Source organism: Microcaecilia unicolor, chromosome 10 (assembly GCF_901765095.1).
Source record: "Microcaecilia unicolor chromosome 10, aMicUni1.1, whole genome shotgun sequence".
NCBI classification, from domain to species: Eukaryota; Metazoa; Chordata; class Amphibia; order Gymnophiona; family Siphonopidae; genus Microcaecilia; species Microcaecilia unicolor.
The window spans coordinates 211830342-211852483 of record NC_044040.1 but is presented as its reverse complement, the minus strand read 5'-3'; the positions used below and the strand labels follow the sequence as shown (position 1 = coordinate 211852483).

Below are 22142 nucleotides of genomic sequence, written 5' to 3'. Positions count from 1 at the left end.
TATTTCACTTTCATTAGTCAGTTTGGAGACAGATGTGCTTAGAAATAGAGATAGACAGTGTCCTGCTCCTGTAACCAAATACACTGAGGAAATCCAGGAAAGTAAATGTTTGGGTTTGGATTTTAGATTTAATTGCTTCCTTTCCAGAGTCTAGTTCAGGGAGCGTTCTTATAGTCACTTCCCTGCCTCCAAGGGCTTACAGTGCCACAGTGGAGGGTGCAATGACTTCCTGGAGTCAGCGAGAGAAGCAGGACTTGAACCCCGGCTCCCCTGGTACTCAGCTCCACTGCTCTAATTTGTTCTGTGCTTCTATCATGTTTCACTAAAACCATTTCGAGACCATTGCACAAGTGAGTAGCTGTAGTCATTGAAAATTTGCTGGCAGTAGGTAATAGGATAGCTCAGTTTGTTTGTCGGGGGCGCATAGCAGAGTGATTGGTGAGTAGTTGTTTATTTTACTATGGTGGTAAGACCTACAGCACTTAGTGGCAGTGGGAAAGTACGTCAAGGGCCTCCTTCAATAACTTCCTTTTGATTTGGAATGACCACAAATAGCTGTTTGCTCTTCATTGGCCTTTGACTTCCAAGTCAGCTGTGCTAAGAAAGAACGTGTCCGTTTGCTCGGTGCCAGCCTGTGTTTGTGTTTTCAGGTAGATGTTGACTTGCAACGTGACATTTGTGTTTTCTTAACGTAAAGCCATGGCCGTTTGATGTGCCTTTTGCTTTCCGCCTGTTCTTGTTGGGCAGACCGGATGGACCGTGCAGGTCTTTTTCTGCCGTCATCTACTATGTTACTATCCTGCTTATAATCGAATGAGAAAAACGGCCAAGTTCCGACCTAAATCGGGAGATGGACGTTTATCTCACAAAAACGAATAAAGCGGTATAATCGAAAGCCGATTTTTGGACGTTTTCAACTGCAATCCGTCGCGGATGCGGACAAAGTTGATGGGGGCGTGTCAGAGGTGTGGCGAAGGCGGAACTGGGGCGTGGTTATCTGCCGAACAGAGATGGGCGCATTTCACCGATAATGGGAAAAAAGTATGCGTTTTTAGCTAGAATTTAGGACACTTTTCCTGGACCCTGTTTTTTCACGAATAAGGCCCCAAAAAGTGCCCTAAATGACCAGATGACCACTGGAGGGAATCGGGGATGACCTCCCCTGACTCCCCCAGTGGTCACTAACCCCCTCCCACCACAAAAAATGAAGTTTCTCAACTTTTTATTTTCACCCTCAAATGTCATACCCAGCTCCCTGACAGCAGTATGCAGGTCACTGGAGCAGTTGTTAGGGGGTGCAGTGGACTTCAGGCAGGTGGACCCAGGACCATCCCCCCTACCTGTTACAATTGTGCTGCTTAATGCTTATTAGTCGTCCAACCCCCCCAAACCCACTGTACCCACATGTAGGTGCCCCCCTTCACCCCTTAGGGCTATAGTAATGGTGTAGACTTGTGGGCAGTGGGTTTTGAGGGGGATTTGGGGGGCTCAACACACAAGGGAAGGGTGCTATGCACCTGGGAGCTCTTTTACCTTTTTTTTTGTTTTTGTAAAAGTGCCCCCTAGGGTGCCCGGTTGATGTCCTGGCATGTGAGGGGGACCAGTGCACTACGAATCCTGGCCCCTCCCACGAACAAATGCCTTGGATTTATTCGTTTTTGAGCTGGGCGCTTTCATTTTCCATTATCGCTGAAAAACAAAAACGCCCAGCTCACACATTGTTGAATAAAACATGGGCGTCTATTTTTTCCCAAAATACGGTTCGGTCCGCCCCTTCACGGACCCGTTCTTGGAGATAAACGCCCATGGAGATAGGCGTTTTCGTTCAATTATGCCCCTCTATGTTCCCAGGTTGCCGGAGCGTTCCTTGGGAGGCTGCAAAGTCTGGGTGCTGCTGCTGCTACAGGAGTCTCTTGAATTGGCTGAATACGGACAGGAAGGAACTGCGCTAGCAGAGACCAAGGTAACGAGGCTACGGTGGTTATTTTAGAAGCTCTGTTCGTGTTTTGGATGTTTGAAAAAGAACATTTAGATGTCCATAGTATATGAGCGTCTAAATTCCAATTTTATAAAATGGCAGTACATAAGTATTGCCATACTGGGAAAGACCAAAGGTCCATCGAGCCCACCATCCTGTTTCCAACAGTGGCCAATCCAGGTCACAGATACCCGGCAAGATCCCAAAAATGTACAAAACATTTTATACTGCTTATCCCAGAAATAGTGGATTTTCCCCAAGTCAATTTAATAACGTTCTATGGACTTTTCCTTTAGGAAACTGTCCAAACCTTTTTTTTAAACTCTGCTAAGCTAACCGCCTTTACCACATTCTCTAGCAATGAATTCCAGAGTTTAATTACACGTTGAATGAAGAAAACTTTTCTCCGATTCTTTTTAACTTTATTACATTGTAGCTTCATCACATGCCCCCTAGTCCTAGTATTTTTGGAAAGCGTGAACAGACGCTTCACATCTACCTGTTCAACTCCACTCATTATTTTTTCCACTCATCCATATGGCAAGGGGGTGTGATCTGGGTGCGTTTTGGACGGGACAAGGGGAGGCCAAAATATAGATTTCCAACTCCAATTTCAGAAGGGGAAGGGATGACCATGTCCAAACAGATGGATGTCTGTATTTAGGCCCATCCAGGTTACAGAAAGGTGCTCCAACTGAGCATTTATTCAGTGAATGGAGTAAGGGAAGCCACAGTGTGTATTTTTCTGTCCCTGGAAGGCTCATACTTAAAAAGGAGAAAGAAAAAAAGAAAATTAGAATCAGTTACCGTGAGATTTGAACCAGTGTCCTCTACTTCTCTGCAGTTTTATGCTGGACATAACCATCGTTTGGAGGCCATTTCTTGGTAGATCCTGTTCTAAAATGCATGAGAAATGGATGTTCATATATGATTTGCCCATAACTAGGACATCCTTTTTATGAGATGGGCATCATTTCTAAAATCTGCCTTCTTGTGTTATGAAGAACAAGGAGGTGAGAAACTGGGACAAGGGAGAAAGAAATATGAGAACCAGCCACAGACAGTATAATGGTACCAGGGGCGTAGCCAAACTTCAGAGGGAGGGGGGTCCAGAGCTCGAGGTGAGGGGCACATTTTAGCCCCCCCCCCCCAGCACTGCCGCCGACCCCCTGCCATTGCCAACACCCCCCACCGCCACCACCACCACCAACAACAACTTTGACCCCCCCCCCCCCTGCCGACGACCCTCTCGACCCCCCCCCCCTCCCACCACCAACCCTCCTCCGCCATCGCCGTCGCCTACCTTTTGCTGGCGGGGGACCCCAACCCCCGCCAGCCGAGGTCCTCTTCTTCCTTTGTTCTGTTTCTGAGTCTGACGTCCTGCACATCTTTATAAAATATAGTCATATACTCAAACCATATCATCTGAAAATCATTCTACAAGCAAGCACTTAAGAGGCTGATTTTCAATGCACATAGACTTACAAAGTTTCATAGGTTTCAATGTAACTTTGTAAGCCTATGTGCTTTGAAAATAAGCACCTATTAGTCATTTAATTAATTCTTCCCATTCAAAATCAATGTATAGATGGTTAATTAACTATATGTTTACCATTAAAGAGCTTCACAAAATAAAAAAAAAGCTTTCAACAACTTTTGGAACTGGAGAAAACCCATTCATCGTAACTCCTGTGGAATAGAATTCCAACAAGCTTGCACCTGCAACATAAAATACGCTCAACCAGTAGTCATCCAATCTAACGTCAGTAACATAGTAGATGACGGCAGAAAAAGACCTGCACGGTCCATCCAGTCTGCCCAACAAGATAAACTCATATGTGCTACTTTTTGTTTATACCTTACCTTGATTTGTACCTGCCATTTTCAGGGCACAGACCGTAGAAGTCTTGCCCCGCCTCCCCCCCTCCCTACTGGCTCTGCCACCCAATCTCGGCTAAGCTTCTGAGGATCCATTCCTTCTGAACAGGATTCCTTTATGTTTATCCCGCGCATGTTTCCGTTACCGTTTTCATCTCCACCATCTCCCGCGGGAGGGCATTCCAAGTATCCACCATTCTCTCTGTGAAAAAAATACTTCTTGACATTTTTCTTGAGTCTGCCCCCCTTCAACCTCGTTTCATGTCCTCTAGTTCTACCACCTTCCCATCTCCGGAAAAGGTTCGTTTGCGGATTAATACCTTTCAAATATTTGAACGTCTGTATCATATCACCCATATCTAATATGCTGAAAGGAAGGCATATCCAATAGTAACTTATTTGATTAGTGCGGTAAAAGCAGTTATCTTAGCAGGGATTTAAAAATATTTGGATCATTTCCTTAAAGAAAAGTCCATAAGCCATTATTAAGATGGACTTGGGAAAATCCGCTGTTTATTCCTGGGAGAAGCGGCATAAAATCTTGCCAGGTATTTGTGACCCAGATTTAAGTACATAAGTAATGCCATACTAGGAAAAGACCAAGGGTCCATTGAGCCCAGCATCCTGTCCACGACAGCGGCCAATCCAGGCCAAGGGCACCTGGCAAGCTTCCCAAACGTACAAACATTCTATACATGTTACTCCTGGAATTGCGGATTTTTCCCAAGTCTATTTAGTAGCGGTTTATGGACTTGTCCTTTAGGAAAACGTCCAACCCCTTTTTAAACTCTGCTACGCTAACCGCCTTCACCACTTTCTCCGGCAACGAATTCCAGAGTTTAATTATACGTTGGGTGAAGAAAAATTTTCTCTGATTTGTTTTAAATTTACTACACTGTAGTTTCATCGCATGCCCCCTAATCCTAGTATTTTTGGAAAGCGTGAACAGATGCTTCACATCCACCTGTTCCACTCCACTCATTATATTTACATACCTTTGTCACTGTTGGAAATAAGATACTAGGCTTGATGGACCTTAGGTCTGTCCCAGTATGGTAACGATTATGTTCTTATGTTCGGATCGAACAATAAATGTGCTAGGTTGTGTCCAGTGATGAAGGAACATCAGTAGTAATCACTTTAAATACTAGTGTCAGAACTTTAAATTGCACTCCGCTTTTAACTGGGAGCAGGACTGGCTCATCCTATGGAGCAGGTGAAGCATTGGCGTAGGGATCCCAGTCTGGCATCTCTCCTTTGCCTCTGCAGGCAGAGAGGGAGAGATGCCGGATTGGGATTTGGGTGCCCATAATCACCAGCAGTGGGGGCGGGGGAGGGGCGCTGACGCAAACGTCGGCTCATGGTGCCACACTCCCTTTAGCCAGCCATGGGAGCCGGTGCAATTCATGCAAAATAAGAGTGATACGATCAGATCTTGTAAGACCATATAGCTATCTAGCAGTTGCATTTTGTACAATTTGTAAAGGTCACATGGCACAAGTTGGTAAATCCTGGGTCTTGGCTGGCTACTTTGAGCCCAAAAAGAATGAAATACTTTAATCAATTGATCTAAATTTTCAGGCACTTGACTGTGGTACTCGTATCTTGACCCTTACCTCCAGCGAGACGGTAAAAAAAAACGAACATAGCCTGTGCTTCTATCACTCACATGCTTGTTCCAATTGCCAATTCAGCCTTGTAAACATAGGCGTAGTTTGACTGTTTCATTTGGGGGGGGGGGGGCAAAGAATGGGCGGAGCATATTAGCATATCATTTGCATATATACATATGCAAATGAATATGCTAATATGGAGGAAGGAATTGAAATTTATAGGCAAAATATCACAGATGCACATTTCAATTAATAAATTATGAATAAAATACTTTTATCTACCTTTGTTGTCTGATCATTTAGTTTTTCTATTCGCTTTGGTCCCAGTGTCTTCTGTTTTATTCAGTGTCTTCTTTCCAGTAGGCTTCCCTCTGCTCCCCACCCTCCCAGTCCCAACCATCTCTTGCTCCTTCCCTCTGCTCCCCACCCCTCCCAGTCCCAACCATCTCTTGCTCCTTCCCTCTGCTCCCCACCAGTGTTGCCAGGTGGGCGGTTTTACCGCCCAATTGGGCGGTTTTCCGCGACCCGCCGTGGGAAATTTTTGCCCGCGGCGGGTCGCGATTTTTTGGGCTTCTTTTTTTTTTCTTTTCCGCGGTTTTCGGGCGGTTTTTTCGGCCGCGGGGGGCAGGGTTAGTGATGTTTTGGGCGGGGTTAGTGACGTTCTGTGCGGGGCCGATGACGGGGGAGGCGGGGTCGATGACGGGGGAGGCGGGGCCGATGACGGCGGGGGCGGGGTTGATGGGGGCGGGGGTGATGACGCGGGGGTGGGAGTGTCAGGGGCGGGGTTTGAGTTTGGGCGGGTTTTGGGCTGTTTTTAGGCTGGATTGGGTGGGAAAAAATTTTTCCACCTGGCAACCCTGCTCCCCACCCCTCCCAGTCCCAACCATCTCTTGCTCCTTCCCTCTGCTCCCCACCCCTCCCAGTCCCAACCATCTCTTGCTCCTTCCCTCTGCTCCCCACCCCTCCCAGTCCCAACCATCTCTTGCTCCTTCCCTCTGCTCCCCACCCCTCCCAGTACCATCCATCTTCTGTTCCTTCCCTCTGCTCACCATCCCTCCGTCCCATCCATCTTCTGCTCCTTCCCTCTGCTGTGCCTGACCTCTCCAAATCCCATCCATCTCCTGGTCCATCCCTCTGCTCCCCACCCCTCCCAGTCCCATCCATCTCTTGCTCCTTCCCTCTGCTCCCCACCCCTCCCAGTACCATCCATCTTCCCTCTGCTCCCCACCCCTCCCAGTTCCATCCATCTTCCTTCTACTGCTCCCCCACCGCGAGGTCCAAGATTGTGACTCCGTTTACCCCCTCTCTTCCTCCCTCCCTCCGACGCAGGCAACAGTCTTCAGCTTTTTCAGCGTTCCTGGCAGCGGTAGCGATGTACACGCTGCCTTCGGTCTGCCCCGGAAGCCTTCTCTTCAAGTTCCTGTTCCCACCTATGCGGGAACAGGAACTTGAAGAGAAGGCTTTGGGGCAGAGCCGAAGGCAGCGTGTACATCGCTACCGCTGCTAGGAACGCTGAAAAAGACTGCTGCCTGCGCCGGAGGGAGGGAGGAAGAGAGAGGGGTAGATGGACATGCTCCTCTCCGTCCGCTTGGCTTCCCTGCCCTCTCTGTCTGCGTCCTAGAGGAAGGCGGGACGCAGACAGAGAGGGCAGGGAAGCCAAGCGGATGGAGAGGAGCGCGTGCCTGCATGTGTTTGTTTTTTTTTTAAACTAATGGCGCGGCGGCGCCTCGTCGTCATTTGGGGGGGCATTGCCCCCCCTCGCCCCCCCCCCAGTCTACGCCTATGCTTGTAGATTTCATGTGTTCTCTGCTGCCTCCTTGCTGCTCTGCTACAAATCAATGCACAGGCAGCAGAACAGGGTGGACCACCATGGACAAAGCCCATGCACTACATGGCATGGACGTTTGCCAGGAGCAGGACCAGAGGTTGTTTTGTTTGCATGTCCACCCTCCCCATTAAAAAAATAGTGTTCTCATGCCTCTAACCCAATGCCATAAGGAATACTCTTTAAGCTGTGGTTGTCTGCAAGTTGAGTACTTCTGCCACATACTTCACTGAATAAGAGATGGGCTCCTTCCTAATTGTTAGAGCTGTTTTAAAAATTACGCACAAGAACAGCTTTCAGGCGCTGGATAATCTGAGACCAGGCGTCCGCTTCTCTCCTGCTGACAGGATTAGAAGGGCCTGCTTGCTAATTCATTTCACAGGCACCCAAAACATGAAGGTCTGTCTCCTGCACATAGACAGAAATGGAATATGCTCTGAGGTTGCAAATTCAGACAGGCCACTTTACAGTTCAATTAAGACATTCCAAAATGGCCGCCTTTCTTGGCTTTTCTTGCCTCAGAGAGAAAAGCCAGAGACAGATGGAGAGCCCTTGACAACTTCCCGGCAGAGGAAATGAAGCTCTTTTGGTTTATTAATTGATATTTAATAAAGTTAAATAATTTATACATTGATGTCTCTGGAGAAAGATTGTTACATATCACAGTATATTAGTTCTCTAGTTAGGAATAGTGTGCCCCTTGTATAGAGATTATTATTCACACTAAGCCATTACCTCAAAATAATTTGGAACCTGATAGCATGAGGGAGACATCAGAGATTTTGCATGGCCCACACCCTATCCAATCACCTGTTCTTCGGTTCAAGTGAACATGCTCACATTTTCCCTACAAGCTGGGCTCATAGGTCACAGAGGGGCCCTTTTACTAAGCCGTGTAGACGCATACTCGCATCCTATGCACGTCAAATTTCAAACTAGCGCCCGGCTACCACGTGGCCCAGGCAGTAATTTCATTTTTTATGCGCGTCCGCTACGTGCGCGGGAAAATAAAAAAAACATTTTCTGGCGCGTGTCGCTAAACAGGTGGTAATTGGCATTGTACGTGCACTGACGATTACCACCTGGTTAACGTATGAGACCTTACCGCTAACTCAATGGGCAGCGGTAAAGTCTCAGGCCCAAAATGGACGAGCACTAATTTTCATTTCGCCGCATGTCCATTTTCAGCCCCCCCCCCCAAAAGGCCTTTTTTTGCAGACGCGCTGAAAAATGGACCTGGCGCGTCCAATACATGCATCTACACTAATGCAGGCCATTTTTCTTTGCACCATGTTGCCTCAGTTGTGGGATGAGCGATGTTCCCTGAAGAAGCCCCTGGAGGGTGACACTGGTTGAAGCAGAGCTGATATGGCGTTTTGATAGCTGGAAAAGTTATTTTAAATGTGAGACTTCTCATCATTTCACTTTTTTGCAGTGCATTTTTTCTAGAATAAAGGTGCCGGTACTCAAATGCCAGGCCACCCTTCAGGGGTGGGGTGATAGCCGAGGGACCCACCCCACAATAGCCAGGCCCCCTGCAACCAGTTACAGAATCTATGACAAGGCAGAATTGGTGTGTAGAGCCTGAGCTCTTTCATTAAAACTTGGGTCGATTTTAGCAGACAATGGAAAAGGTGGCGGTACTCAGTACCCCCTCAAAAAAAGCCCTGCTTTTTTGTGAAATTGAGCATGAGGACTTTTCCTTGCTGGAGAGTCTTATTATTCTCAGAGAACTCTGAGATATGGATGATATGATGGATTAATTTTTATTACATTTGTACCCCGCGCTTTCCCACTCATGGCAGGCTCAATGCGGCTTACATGGGGCAATGGAGGGTTACGTGACTTGCCCAGAGTCACAAGGAGCTGCCTGTGCCGGGAATCCAACTCAGTTCCTCAGGACCAAAGTCCACCACCCTAACCACTAGGCCACTCCTCCACTGTTGCCACTCCTCCACTGTTGCTACTATTTGAGATTCTACATGGAATGTTGCTATTCCACTAGCAACATTCCATGTAGAAGTCGGCCCTTGCAGATCACCAATGTGGCCACACAGGCTTCTGCTTCTGTGAGTGTGACGTCCTGCACATACGTGCAGGACGGCAGGACGTCAGACTCACAGAAACAGAAGCCTGCGCAGCCTTCTACATGGAATGTTGCTAGTGGAATAGCAACATTCCATGTAGAATCTCCAATAGTATCTATTTTATTTTTGTTACATTTGTACCCTGCGCTTTCCCACTCATGGCAGGCTCAATGCGGCTTACATGGGGCAATGGAGGGTTAAGTGACTTGCCCAGAGTCACAAGGAGCTGCCTGTGCCTAAGTGGGAATCAAACTCAGTTCCTCAGGACCAAAGTCCACCACCCTAACCACTAGGCCACTCCTCCACAAGAAAGAGTTGTTTGTAGTTTTCTAAAAAATATATAATAAAATCAAGTTTTTTTTAAGGAGTATAGTAAGAATACCAGCTTTTTGGGGAAATCATTTGATTCCTTTTGGGTTGGTGCCGTCTCTCTTTTTATTTTTTTTAACCATATTATAGTGTACAGTAGAACTTCATTATAAGGGACTTCTGGGGACTGATAAAAATTATTTACCAGGTCCCTTGTATTCAAACTGTGCATTAACGAACTTGTTTACTCAATCACATCTCACAGCCTACTGTTGTTTCATCCTCGGTTTATTGTTAACAACAAAACGTACAGTATATGTAAAGGAAAAGGTTCAATGAAGCCTTGGGGCTGTGCAAAATGTCTCTTATAACCAGAAGACCACTATAACCAAGTCCACTATAATTGAACTGAAATACATGGGATGTCCTATCCTTTCAGCCGGGACTAAAAATTTAGTCCACTGTATCAGAACATCCCTTATATCAGGGTCCCTTATAAAAAAAATTCTAATGTACTTGGAATTAAATCAATAAGGGTCATGGGCCCCTAAACACCAATCAAAAGTGATTAAATTACATGGAAGCTAGGGGAGAGTGGGCCCCTTGCCACTGTGGAAAAGTCCATAGTCTGCTACTCAGACAGACGGGGGGGGGGGGGGGGGGCAACTGCTTGCCCTGGAATTTGTAGTATGGAATGTTGCTACTCTTTGAGATTCTGCATGGAATCTTGTCATGCTTTAGGATTCCAGAATCTTGCTATTCTTTGGGGTTCTATATGGAATCTTGTCACTCTTTAGGATTCCAGAATCTTGCAATTCTTTGGGGTTCTACATGGAATGTTGCTACTCTTTGAGATTCTGCATGGAATCTTGTCACTCTTTAGGATTCCAGAATCTTGCTATTCTTTGGGGTTCTACATGGAATGTTGCCACGATTTGGGTTTCTGCCAGGTACTTGTGACCTGGCTTGGCCACTGTTTGGACAACAGGATACTGGGCTAGATGGACCATTGGTCTGACCCAGTATGGCTACTCTTATGTTCCTATGTGCAACATTGGCAGTTGTGGAGCTGACAGCAGTGGCATCACTTAGGCAGGGGCACTGATAGACCATCCTGTCATTAACAACACACCATCACCAATCTGGGATGTAAGAAACGTTCAACCAACTCAGCCCATAATTGGACTGCCCATGCAGACATTTGCCAGAGTTCCTAGATTGCAGAGAGCAGGCCTTGATTCTTCTCAGTTCTACATCTAAGACTGAAAAAGGCCAACCTATTTTTAACCTGAGTTATTTATTTTAACAAAATTGCTTTTTCAGTTAATTACCCTGCCTTAGACCTCTTCCGTATACCAAAATCATATAAATATTATTGAGGTTTGATATAATACAGCCTGGACAGCACGTCAAGCTAGAATTAAGCTCAACGTTTTTTTTTTTCGGAAGTGGAAGGGAAGGAAAATGGAGGGTAGGCTATTACATTCCTTCAAAACCTGAACCCCATTTTTAGACAAGTCTATTTTCAACCGGTTAATCAAGTATCTTCTGTGTGACCAGATTCATAATGTTTGTTTTTGTTAGTATACCGGGGCCTATTTTTGACTGTTTGGTCTTTTCGATGAATAAGCACTAGCCAGATGAAATGTGTGTATTTAAGCTGTGCATTTTATTTTTGTACCCTCCTATCCAAATAAGCAGGATGTGGTCGTTGGAGAAGTAATAGGCTGGCACGCTTTTCCGTTTCTCCACCCATGCAAGCACGCAAACGCACCCCTCGGGGACTACAAAAGGAGAGCTATTTCAAATTGCTGTCCTGTCTCATCCCGTCTCCTTGCGGATGACAATGGTCAGCAAAACGTAACATTGGAAGACTTCTAAAGTTAAGTCTAAGAAAAGAAACTGAGATGTGCAGGTTGGCATGTGCGGCCCAGTTTAAAATGTCAGGGGAGCAAACTCGACAACTTAGATGTTTAAGTTACATGTTTAAGTTGGTATTTCAGAACCTAGATATTTGGTAGCAGCACGTAAACATGTATGTTTATCAGTTTGGAAACCTACATGTCTAACTGCTCCCAACTAAATGCAGAGGCCAGTGGCGTTCCTAGGGGGGCTGACACCCGGGGCGGATCGCCAATGCACCCCGCCCCCCGGATGCAGCGTGACCCCCCCACCCCCGGCGAAAGGACACCCCCCCCCACGAAAGAACCTCCCCCTGGTGCACGCCGCTGGGGGGGTGCTGTGCGCACCTGTCCTCCGTTTGTTCCATGCTTCTTCTCTGCGCCTGTTCCGGGGCAGAGAAGAAGCATGGAACGAACAGAGGACAGGCGCGCGCGGCACCCCCCCAACGGCGTGCACCTGGGGCGGACCGCACCCACTGCCCCCCCCTAGGAACGCCACTGGCAGAGGCTACAATCATTCAGCGCTATCAATTTGGGGGGAAGAGGTAAAAGACCCCCTAGAGAATCTTATTGAAGAGCTAATTTTAACAAACTTCTTAAAAAGATAGGTTTTTGCTTTTTTCTTGAATAAGAAAAAAAGGTAACCGGGCAGCAAAACAAATATTAAAATCACTCCAGGACCTCGATGTTTCAACTGCAAGAAGTCTAACAAACATTTTAAATCTCTTTACGCCCTTAATAGATGGAAGGACAAAAAGTGAATTGAGAAATGACCTTCTATTCCTATCAAATTCCATATGATCCATTATATAAATTGGGCACTCGCCGTTTAGGATCTTATATAGAAAGCAAAAGAATTTGAACATAATCTTCGCCTCTATAGGCCACCAATGTAATTCAACAAAATATGAAGAAATTGTATAATGCTTTTGTGTGAAAAAATGAATCGGATTGCAGCGTTACATAAGTACATAAGTAGTGCCATACTGGGATAGATCCAAGGTCCATCAAGTCCAGCATCCTGTTTCCAACAATGGCCAATCCAGGTCACAAATACCTGGCAAGATCCCCCCCAAAAGTACAAAACATTTTATGCTGCTTATCCCAGAAATAAGCAGTGGATTTTCCCCAAGTTCATTTTAATAATGGTCTATGGACTTTTCCTTTAAGAAACTGTCCAAATTTTATTTTAAACCCCGCTAAGCTAACCGCCTTTACCACATTCTCTAGCAACGAATTCCAGAGTTCAATTTCACATTGAGTGGATTGTTATAACTTTGCTCCCTGTTACTCCAGGTTCTGTTGTCTTAGACTGTAACCACATCTGCAGAAGACAGTGTTTCTCAATGGCAGATCTATGAGTCCCCTAAAAAGTTCAGCATCCCACCATGTACCACTGGTTGTGGTCCAGTCATACAGTACTGTGGACTAAATAGTCTTTTTTTTTTTTTTTTTTTGCAAAATGTACTTTAAAAATAATCTTGCCTAAGAAAGCCTCATTCGAGTCTTTCATATTTCTTTTATTGTTATGGATTTGGGCCATGTGTGACATTTCCAGTGCTTGTCCTTTATTCCAGATGCTTGGGTGTCACCTTGCAATCCTAAACGTCATCTTTGCTCTGGCTCTGACACAATGGAGTGTGAACAGGGCTCTGCTGGCTGATGCAGCTCCACAGGTAAGAGAAACGTTGCCTGAAAGTGATTCTCCAATTCACTGAGGGTTGCCATTACTGCATTGTGAGAGTAATGTAACATTGGAGCATAAAATCATAGGGGTCCTTTTACTAAGGCACACTGAAAAATGGCTTGCGGTAGTGTAGGCGCGGGTTTTGGGCGTGCCTGTAAAAAAAGGCCGTTTTGTTTTTTGCCGAAAATGGGCGTGCGGCAAAATCAAAATTGCCGCGTGTCCATTTTGGGTCTGACTCCTTACCGCCAGCCGTTGACCTAGCGGTAAAGAATCCGGGCGGTAATGACCTACATGTGTCAAATGCCACTTGGCATGCGTCCGTTATGCACGCCCGAAAGTAAAACATATTTTTCAGACGTGCGTATCGGACGAGTGCCAAAAATGAAATTACCACAAGAGCCACGCGGTAGTCGGGCGGTAACTCCATTTTGGCGCATGTTGGGCATGCATAGACGCTTACGTGGCTTAGTAAAAGGGCTCCATAGATTGTGAACGTCTTCTTTTGAAAGACAGGTTCTATAACTAGGCACCTGCGGATAGGCGTCTTTTTGTGTGCATAAATGCACCAAAAAATAGCACTAGTCTTTAAGGTGGGATTCTGTAAGGGCATGTGTAAATGCTAAAGTATGCAAATGCAAGAGGAATGTGGGAGGGGCATGGGCAGGCTCCCAGGACTCCCTGTTCCCTCTGAGCTGATCAGGAGTCCTCCAACCAGGGGCATAGCCAGATCTCGGTGGGAGGGGGGCCAGAGCCCGAGGTGGGGGGCACTGTTTAGCTGCCTCCCCCGCCACTTTGGACTCCCCGCTGCCGCAACCACAACCCCCTGCCCACACCCACGCCCGCCCACCCCCTGCCCCACTGCCGCATCAGATACCTTGTTTGCTGGCGGGGGTCCCCAATCCCCGCCAGCCGAAGAGTCTTCTTCAGTGCCGGTCGACTCCGGCACCTTCGTTCTGTGATCATCTGTTTCTGATGCCTTACGTCCTGCACGAGGCTATATACAGGACGTGCACGGTGCAGGACGTAAGGTGTCAGAAACAGATGATCACAGAACTGAGGATCTGAGTTTGATTCCCACTTCAGGCACAGGCAGCTCCTTGTGACTCTGGGCAAGTCACTTAACCCTCCATTGCCCTATGTAAGCCGCATTGAGCCTGCCATGAGTGGGAAAGTGCGGGGTACAAAATGTAACAAAAAAAATTGTCTTTAAAAACTTTTCTGTTTGCTGAAGTTTATAACAAATGAGATGTTGAAATTGGGTTGAGGAGCTAACTGTTATGCTGATTTTTGATGGTATATGTTCATTGTATACCTCCAAGAACCAATGCAAATTGGGCAGTTCATACATTAATTTAATTAATTTAAATAAATAAAACCAGATTTGGATAGTGGCGGTCAAGCTCGTTCAGCTGAGAGTTGGGAGCTATCCTTACCCAGAGCAACATAGATGGGAACAACTGGGGGCAGATTGGGTGGACCTGTCGGCCATCTGCTTCTGGATTACGTGTTAAACCTCTTTCTGGAAGATGCCTCAATTAACCAAGTTCCAGAGCCTTATCCTGAAGGCAGTGCAAGAAATCTGTTGTTGTTTTGTAAATAATTTCGCAGGAAATCAGCACGTTCTGCCTTTCATCATAATATTGAATGACACATTTTTGTGTACAAGCTGTCAGTCTTACAAGTCTGAGCCATCTTCCCTCAACGCCAGCAACTAGTGTGGTAGAGATCTCAGACAATAAACCATACCTTCAGCCTAGAGAAACTCTACTCAGAAGCTTGCATGACTGCTGGAAATGCATCTGAATACCAGCCTCACTGTAGGTCTACAAATGTTAGGTACCCCAGCAGTTCAAAGTGTAAAAGTACGACGACGCAACTTCCGCAAGTGTGACAACTTGCATCCACACCCTTGAAAAAGGAGAAGAATAGATTTCGGAGTTACCAAACTACAGTGGCCTTAGCGCATCCTTACACGGGTCATTTCCGCACGCTAAGGCCATTTTTCCTGCAGTCGATTTTTCTCTTTTTAGTATTAATGGCCATGGACTAATTTTCCTATTAGCATCTTAAGCTTCTACCAAACCCATTATGTAGGTGATAAGGACTCGTGCGCTGAGCTTGCGCTACTTGGTTAGCGTGTGGCAGTGTACGTGTGCTGTTTAGCACAGAGCACGCCCACTCTCCACCCTCAGACCTGCTCAGCTTGTGGATAGCGCACACACATCCAAAAATTACCGCAGGACGCCTCAGACCGCCCCACTGTAATTCATTTTTTGTTGCGGTAAACACACACGAGTGCTTACTACAGCTTAGTTAAAGGACTTCTTAGTGATTGTACAATCCTTCTACTATCCACAGGTTATGTTCCAGAACTAGAAGCTTAAGTTTAAATTAAGGCCCCCCCCCCCCACAAGCAACATGGGGCATAGAAACATAGAAACATGACGGCAGATAAAGGCCAAATGGCCCATCCAGTCTGCCCATCCTCTGTAACCTCTAACTCTTCCTTTTGCTAAACGATCCCATGTGCTTATCCCATGCCTTTTTAAATTCTGACACAGTCCTCGACTCCACTACCTCCACCAGGAGGTCATTCCACGCCTCCACCACCCTTTCCGTGAAATAGTACTTTCTTAGATTCCTCCTAAGCTCATTCCCTCATAACTTCATCATGTGCCCCCTTGTTCCAAAGCTTTCCTTCAGTTGAAAAAGGCTCACTTCCTGCTCTTAAATGTCCTTGAGATATTTAAATGTCTGTATCATCTCTCCCTCCTCTCTTCCAGCGTATACATGTTGACATAGGAGCCGACTCTGTGGGTGCCATGGGTGCTTGAGCACCCCAAATATTGAGAAAATTCACTGTGTGTGTCCAAGGAAGGGTTATTTCCACTGGGCTTAGCACCCCCAATAATTTTGAAAAGTTGGCTCCTATGCTTGAGGTTCATAAGCCTGTCCTTATATTTTTTGTGTTCAAGACCACTTACTAATTTCGTAGCCGCCCTCTGGACCGACTCCATCCTGTTTATATCTTTCCGTAGGTGCGGTCTCCAGAACTGCACACAGAACTCTAAATGGGGCCTCACCAGAGATTTATACATGGGCACTATCACCTCCTTTCTCCTGCTGGTCATCCCTCTTTTTATGCACCCAACAAGTATCCTTCTGGCTTTGACTGTCGCTTTTTCTACCTGTTTGGAAGGTTTAAGGTCATCCGACACAATCACCCCCAAGTCCCTCTCTTCCTTCATACACTGAAGCACTTCACCCCCTACACTGTACCGTTCCCTCGGATTTTTGCGACCCAAGTGCATGGCCCTGCATTTTTTAGCATTAAATCTGGGTGCAGAAGATTCAAACACAGCTGTAAACAGACCACCATCTTTCTTTCTCCCCCACCCTCACGCCTCATACACACACTGCAGGGATGCTTGATGGAAGGTATGCCACTCTGTGGACTCAATTATTTGAATTTTATTCAGAATGTAAGATAATTTCATTTGGTAAACTAAAACAAAATGTATTCATAGTAGATGACGGCAGAAAAAGACCTGCACGGTCCATCCAGTCTGCCCAACAAGATAACTCATATGTGCTACTTTTTGTGTATACCCTACTTTGATTTGTACCTGTGCTCTTCAGGGCACAGACCGTATAAGTCTGCCCAGCACTATCCCCGCCTCCCAACCACCTGCCCCTCCTCCCAACCACCGGCTCTGGCACAGACCGTACAAGTCTGTCCAGCACAATCCCCACCTCCCAACCACCAGCCCCGCATCCCGATCTTGACTAAGCTCCTGAGGATCAATGCAGATACATAAATCAGCATATAAAATTTTCCTCTAACTGCCCAACTTGGCCATGCTTCACCCTCTCACGAGCTGCGTCAGGGGCTTAGCATGAAGCCATCAGGAACAGTCCAATGTTTTCCCTGTTTGGTTAGTGCGATAGATCACTGCTTGGGAGACTTATTCTTCGTGCTATGTCTTTCATGTTAAGCCCCTGATGGAGCCCTTGAGAGGTTAGTGGAAAGTTATTTGCTGATTTTACGTATCTGTGTTGAATACATTTTGTTTTATTTTACCACGTGGGTCTGCTTTTCTTTTTCTGCTGTTTTGGATCTAGCAGACCACTTGCCTGTGTGCTTTTTGAGAGAATTTAATTTTACAGATCACAGACTCATGGCTTGTTTAGTGACCTTTGTGAAATGTCTTTACTGGACAAATGTTCCTGACCAGTAAAATAAAAGGTCTGCTACTGTAAACCTGGGTAAGTTTGTCCAAGTTGTATTAGACCTGCAAGTCTCAAGGGACCTCAGTCCAGTTCTTGGGATATCTACAATGAATATGCATGAGGTAGATTTGCATACAAAGGAGGCAGTGCATTACAATTAATCTCATGCATATTCTTTGTGGGTATCCTGAAAATCTGTCTGACTTGGGGTGGCCCAAGAACTGGGTTGAGATTTCCTTCTGTAAGTTGTTGGAGGAAACCATCTTGAGTGTCTTCATGCTGATATCTTGACCAAAGAAAGAAGACCTGGTCTGTGGCTTGAGTTGTCCGTCTTCTCCCATAATAGCGGATTGTTTATTTCAGTCATTTGACCCCTCCATTGTCTTGGATATGGAGTCTCAATCGCTAACCAGTGAGGAGAAATTGGCCTCTGATCTGGCAACCAAGCTCTTACTCCTGGATGAACTGGTGTCTCTGGAAAACGATGTGATGGAAACCAAAAAGAAAAGAAGTTTCTCCAGCTTCGGGTCTCCCCTTGACAGGCTTTCGGTGGGCTCCACAGAACTCAGGGGCAAGCAGAGGTGAGTTTTGTTTTTCAAAGAGTAAACGGATGTTGTACTGCAGTCGGAGCAGGTCCCTTTCATTCACATTCCTGGAAGGGAGCTGATACAGCTCAGTACCAAGTCAGAGAGGTCGACTCTTTGCTGAGGGTCTTCTCCACCCTGTAATTTTCTCAGAGATGCAAGAGTTGGGATTACATGATAATAGAGAGGGCTCGGAAAATCATGATCTATGATGTTGATCCCAAATCAACCTATAGATCAAGAAATTTCCCATACAGCATATGATTCCTGGAACAGATATATTGGAACGAGGAGGGTAGATGGTCAAGAATTCTTAAGCTTAAGTTTCCCTCCTTTAAAGGTGTCCAGTTAAAGAGAACGTTGGAGAATTCCTTTTCTTACAAGGTGGCTTCAACTTGGGAATACTCTTCCTGAGGTTATTAGATTGTTGACTCATATTGTATAAACTAGAAAATGCTTAAAGATTTTCTATTTCACTGATACCTTTCTCTCTATTCATTCTGGTTCTTTAGGTATTGTATCCTGTAGTCTATTTCTTTTGTAAACCACTTTGGGACCTTTATTAAGGGTAGAAGTGGTATAAAAGACTAATGAGTAGAATAGAATAGATGTATTCGTGGAAGTCTTTGTGATTTGTAAATTCAACATTTGGTTATAAAGGAAACCAGTCTGTGAGATCTGCAGGCTACAGACTCCAGTTACTGGTGTGAAGGAAAGGGTGTCATTTACATAGGCTTCCACAAGATGGCTCGCTAGAACAGCACAATCCTTGGTTTGAGTAAAGTAGTGTGGTAGCCGTGTTAGTCCACTTTTAAAAGTAATAAATAGAAATAAAACATAACAAAGAAAATAAGATGATACATTTTTTGGATTAGCTTTCGAAGGTAACCCTTCTTCTTCAGATCAGAAATGAGCAAATGTTGATAAATATCAGAATACATAAGTGAAACACAAAAGCATTCCAGTGACAGTCTCGCAGGAAGAGGGTGGAAAGGGATAGGTGAGGAACAGGGAGAGCTGGGTGATAAGAGGGTGAGAAAGCAGTATCCTTCTGATTTTCAGCCCGTGACGCTCAGCGTTTTTTTAAACACTTACTGTTGCCGGCGAAATTAGCCCCCAGTATTCAGTACCGAGCCATGTCCGTGAACTGGTACTGAATATTGAGGGTTAACTATGGGCAGGCTGGGCTCTGGAGCTTATGCAGGTTCAGCCGATATTCAGCCGGGGTCCACAAAAGGGGGCCTCTGGCTAAATATTGGCTGAGGCCCGCATAACTTTTTTTTTCTAACCCCTGACCCCCCAAAAAGCCTCCTCTCCGATCTCCCCTGCCCGTGAGTCAGCCAACCTGGAAACCCGCCGACCCTCCCGCCACTTTGGAACCCCCTGCAACCGCAACCCCCCCCCCCCCCCCCGCCGCCGCCACCGCAAAAATCCTCCCCCGTCGCCGCCAGGTACCTTGTTTGCTGGCGGGGGTCCCCAACCCCCGGCAGCCGAAGAGTCTTCTTCAGCACCAGTCGACATCGGCGCCTTCGCTGTGTGATTATCTGTTTTGGACGCCTGATGTCCTGCACCGTGCACATCCTTTATGTAGCCCCGTGCAGGACGTAAGGCGTCAGAAACAGATTATCACCCAACGAAGGCGCCGGAGTCGACCGGCGCTGAAGAAGACTCTTCGGCTGGTGGGGGTTGGGGACCCCCGCCAGCAAACAAGGTACCTGATGCAGAGGCGGGTCGGCAGCTGGAGTGGCGGCAATTGTAGAGGGGGCCAGGGCTTAATCTATGGGGGCCCATGCCCCCGTGGCCCCACGTAGCTATATCCCTGATGTGAACATTACATGTGATGCCAAAGTATGTGCATTTGCACAAGCTGTGTATAGGCACGATCTGAGCAAAGCGAAGGCAGTCCCAGTTTGCATGTGTATATTATAAATGTTTTGCATCTACAATTATTTATGCTTGCTCATGAACAGACGTTCATGTCCGCAGCTTAGCACGTTGCTCCAAGTGCTTTTTGCACTTTGTACATAGGCAGTCTTTCCCTCCACATGCTTCCTTCTAAGACATCCGTTTCCTTCTTCGCAGGAAAGTGGTGGAGCTACCAAAAAGGCGATTTGGGGTCCTTCCGCTAGACAGGATTGGAATGAATCGCCTGTCTAACAGTAGAGGCTAACAGGCTGGATGGGTGAGTTTTTCCCTAGGCAACGTTCTGTGTTGTGAGTCTGGCAGTTCCCAGCGGTTCAAAATGGTTCTATCTCACAATTATTTAATGCCATTACAGCCTGGTCATTTCTAAAATGCATTTATTTATTTGGATTTTGCTCACATCTTTTTTCAGTAGTAGCTCAAGGTGAGTTACATTCAGGTGCACTGGATATTTCTCCGTCCCAGGTGGGCTCACAATCTAAGGGGTCCTTTTATTTAGGCGCACCTAAAAGTTGCCTGACTGCTGGTGTAGGCGCTTGTTTTGGACACGCGCTGGTCCATTTCCTCAGCGCACCTGGAAAAAAGGCATTTTTTTGTGCCAGAAAATGGACGTGCGGCAAAATTAAAACCAGCGCACATCCATTTTTGGCCTGAGACCTTACCGCCACCCATGGACTTAGCGGTAAGGTCTCACGTGCTAACCGGGTGGTAAGCGTTCAACGGGGGTCAACGTCCGATTACCGCTGGGTAAGAACCATGCGGTAGAAAATTCAAAATGTTTTCAGGACTGAGTGTGGATACTTCTGCTTTGTAATGCAGTAGGTACCATTGAGGTAAGTTTTAAGGCAGGAGGGCCAAGACAGTGCCCTGGGTGGGGGGGGGGGGGGGTCAATTTTGAACTGTAATCAAGGCAAGGTATCGCAGTGGTAGAAAAGCTTTCTTGGACCCTTTTTGTAAGACACTGAGCCCCAGAACAAGGCTTCAAGTAGGCTTTGGGGTCACTGGCTCACCAAGGATTTCAGAATTCCTGAGGATCATGGCAGCCAGTAGCCCTTTAATCAAGTGATACCATATCACAAAGGGAACCCATACGTTTTTAGATACTGAGCCCCGAAACAGGACTGAGGGTTGAGCTTCAAGGCCATTGGTCCACTGTGGATTTGATGCCTGCTGGGGGGGGGGGGGGGGCTCAGATATGCACCTTTTAACCATATGACACCTCCACATGAAAACATAGTAACATAGTAGACGATGGCAGAAAAAGACCTGCACGGTCCATCCAGTCTGCCCAACAAGATAAACTCATATGTGCTACTTTTTGTGTATACCTTACCTTGATTTGTACCTGTCCTTTTCAGGGCACAGACCGTATAAGTCTGCCCAGCATTATCCCCGCCTCCCAACCATTAGCCTTGCCTCCCACCACCGATTCTGGGACAGACCGTATAAGTCTGCCCAGCACTATCCCCGCCTCCCAACCACCAGTCCCGCCTCCCACCACCAGCTCTGGCACAGACCGTATAAGTCTGCCCATATGTTCTGAAATTTATATGTTCCCAACATGCAATCAAGTTCCCAGTCCTGGCAATGCTCTAAACATGTCTTGTGAAATTTAGTCTTACATAATAAATCCAGTACTATACAGGAGTCTAGCAGAGTTTGCATCTCTGGGAAAAGGGCAGCTTTTTCTTACACCCAATATTTTTATTAAGGCATTTTAATAACTTTATTAACTAGCTCCACCTGGCCAAATTATAGACTTTATTTCTTTTTCTTTCAGGCTCTTCTCGCCTGGATGATCCATAATAGATTTGAAATGTCACAGAAATGTAGAAGAGACACTTCAGAGAACCTTCCTTGTTGACTAATGATTTGACGTCTGAGTTGACCTGATGTAAATGTCTTTCTGGTTGTCTTTTCCAACAATAAGGAATTCTGTTCATCAGTCCGATCCTTCTTTCGCTAGGCCTGTTCATTCCATTACAAAGAGCACAGAGATACATATGTTACACTGCATGGAAATTAATATTTCTTAAAGGCTTATCTGGAAGATGGAAGAATTTAGGAACAAAATGTAATTCCTGTCAGCAGAAACTGAGGGGCCCTTTTACTAAGCCATGCAGGCGT

The 22142-nt window shown here is 46.2% G+C and overlaps 1 protein-coding gene across 1 annotated transcript; it reads left to right on the top strand.

Annotated features, from left to right (window-relative positions):
* Positions 1-1885: 1885 nt before the first annotated feature.
* Positions 1886-21932, top strand: LOC115479079 (osteocrin-like). Its single transcript, XM_030216820.1, has 5 exons — positions 1886-1963; positions 13169-13267; positions 17872-18089; positions 20175-20274; positions 21796-21932. Exons 2-4 carry the CDS (start codon positions 13169-13171, stop codon positions 20260-20262), a joined length of 405 nt encoding a protein of 134 aa, XP_030072680.1. The 5' UTR covers positions 1886-1963; the 3' UTR covers positions 20263-20274; positions 21796-21932.
* The last annotated feature ends 210 nt before the right edge of the window (positions 21933-22142 follow it).

What these genes read in the sequence shown, in the direction of transcription:
- LOC115479079 (XM_030216820.1), top strand. Translation starts at nt 13,169, where the DNA reads ATGCTTGGGTGTCACCTTGCAATCCTAAACGTCATCTTTGCTCTGGCT. An exon ending in TGGCTGATGCAGCTCCACAG is followed by an intron (nt 13,268 to 17,871) that starts GTAAGAGAAACG and finishes TGTTTATTTCAG; the next exon opens with TCATTTGACCCCTCCATTGT. An exon ending in GAACTCAGGGGCAAGCAGAG is followed by an intron (nt 18,090 to 20,174) that starts GTGAGTTTTGTT and finishes CCTTCTTCGCAG; the next exon opens with GAAAGTGGTGGAGCTACCAA.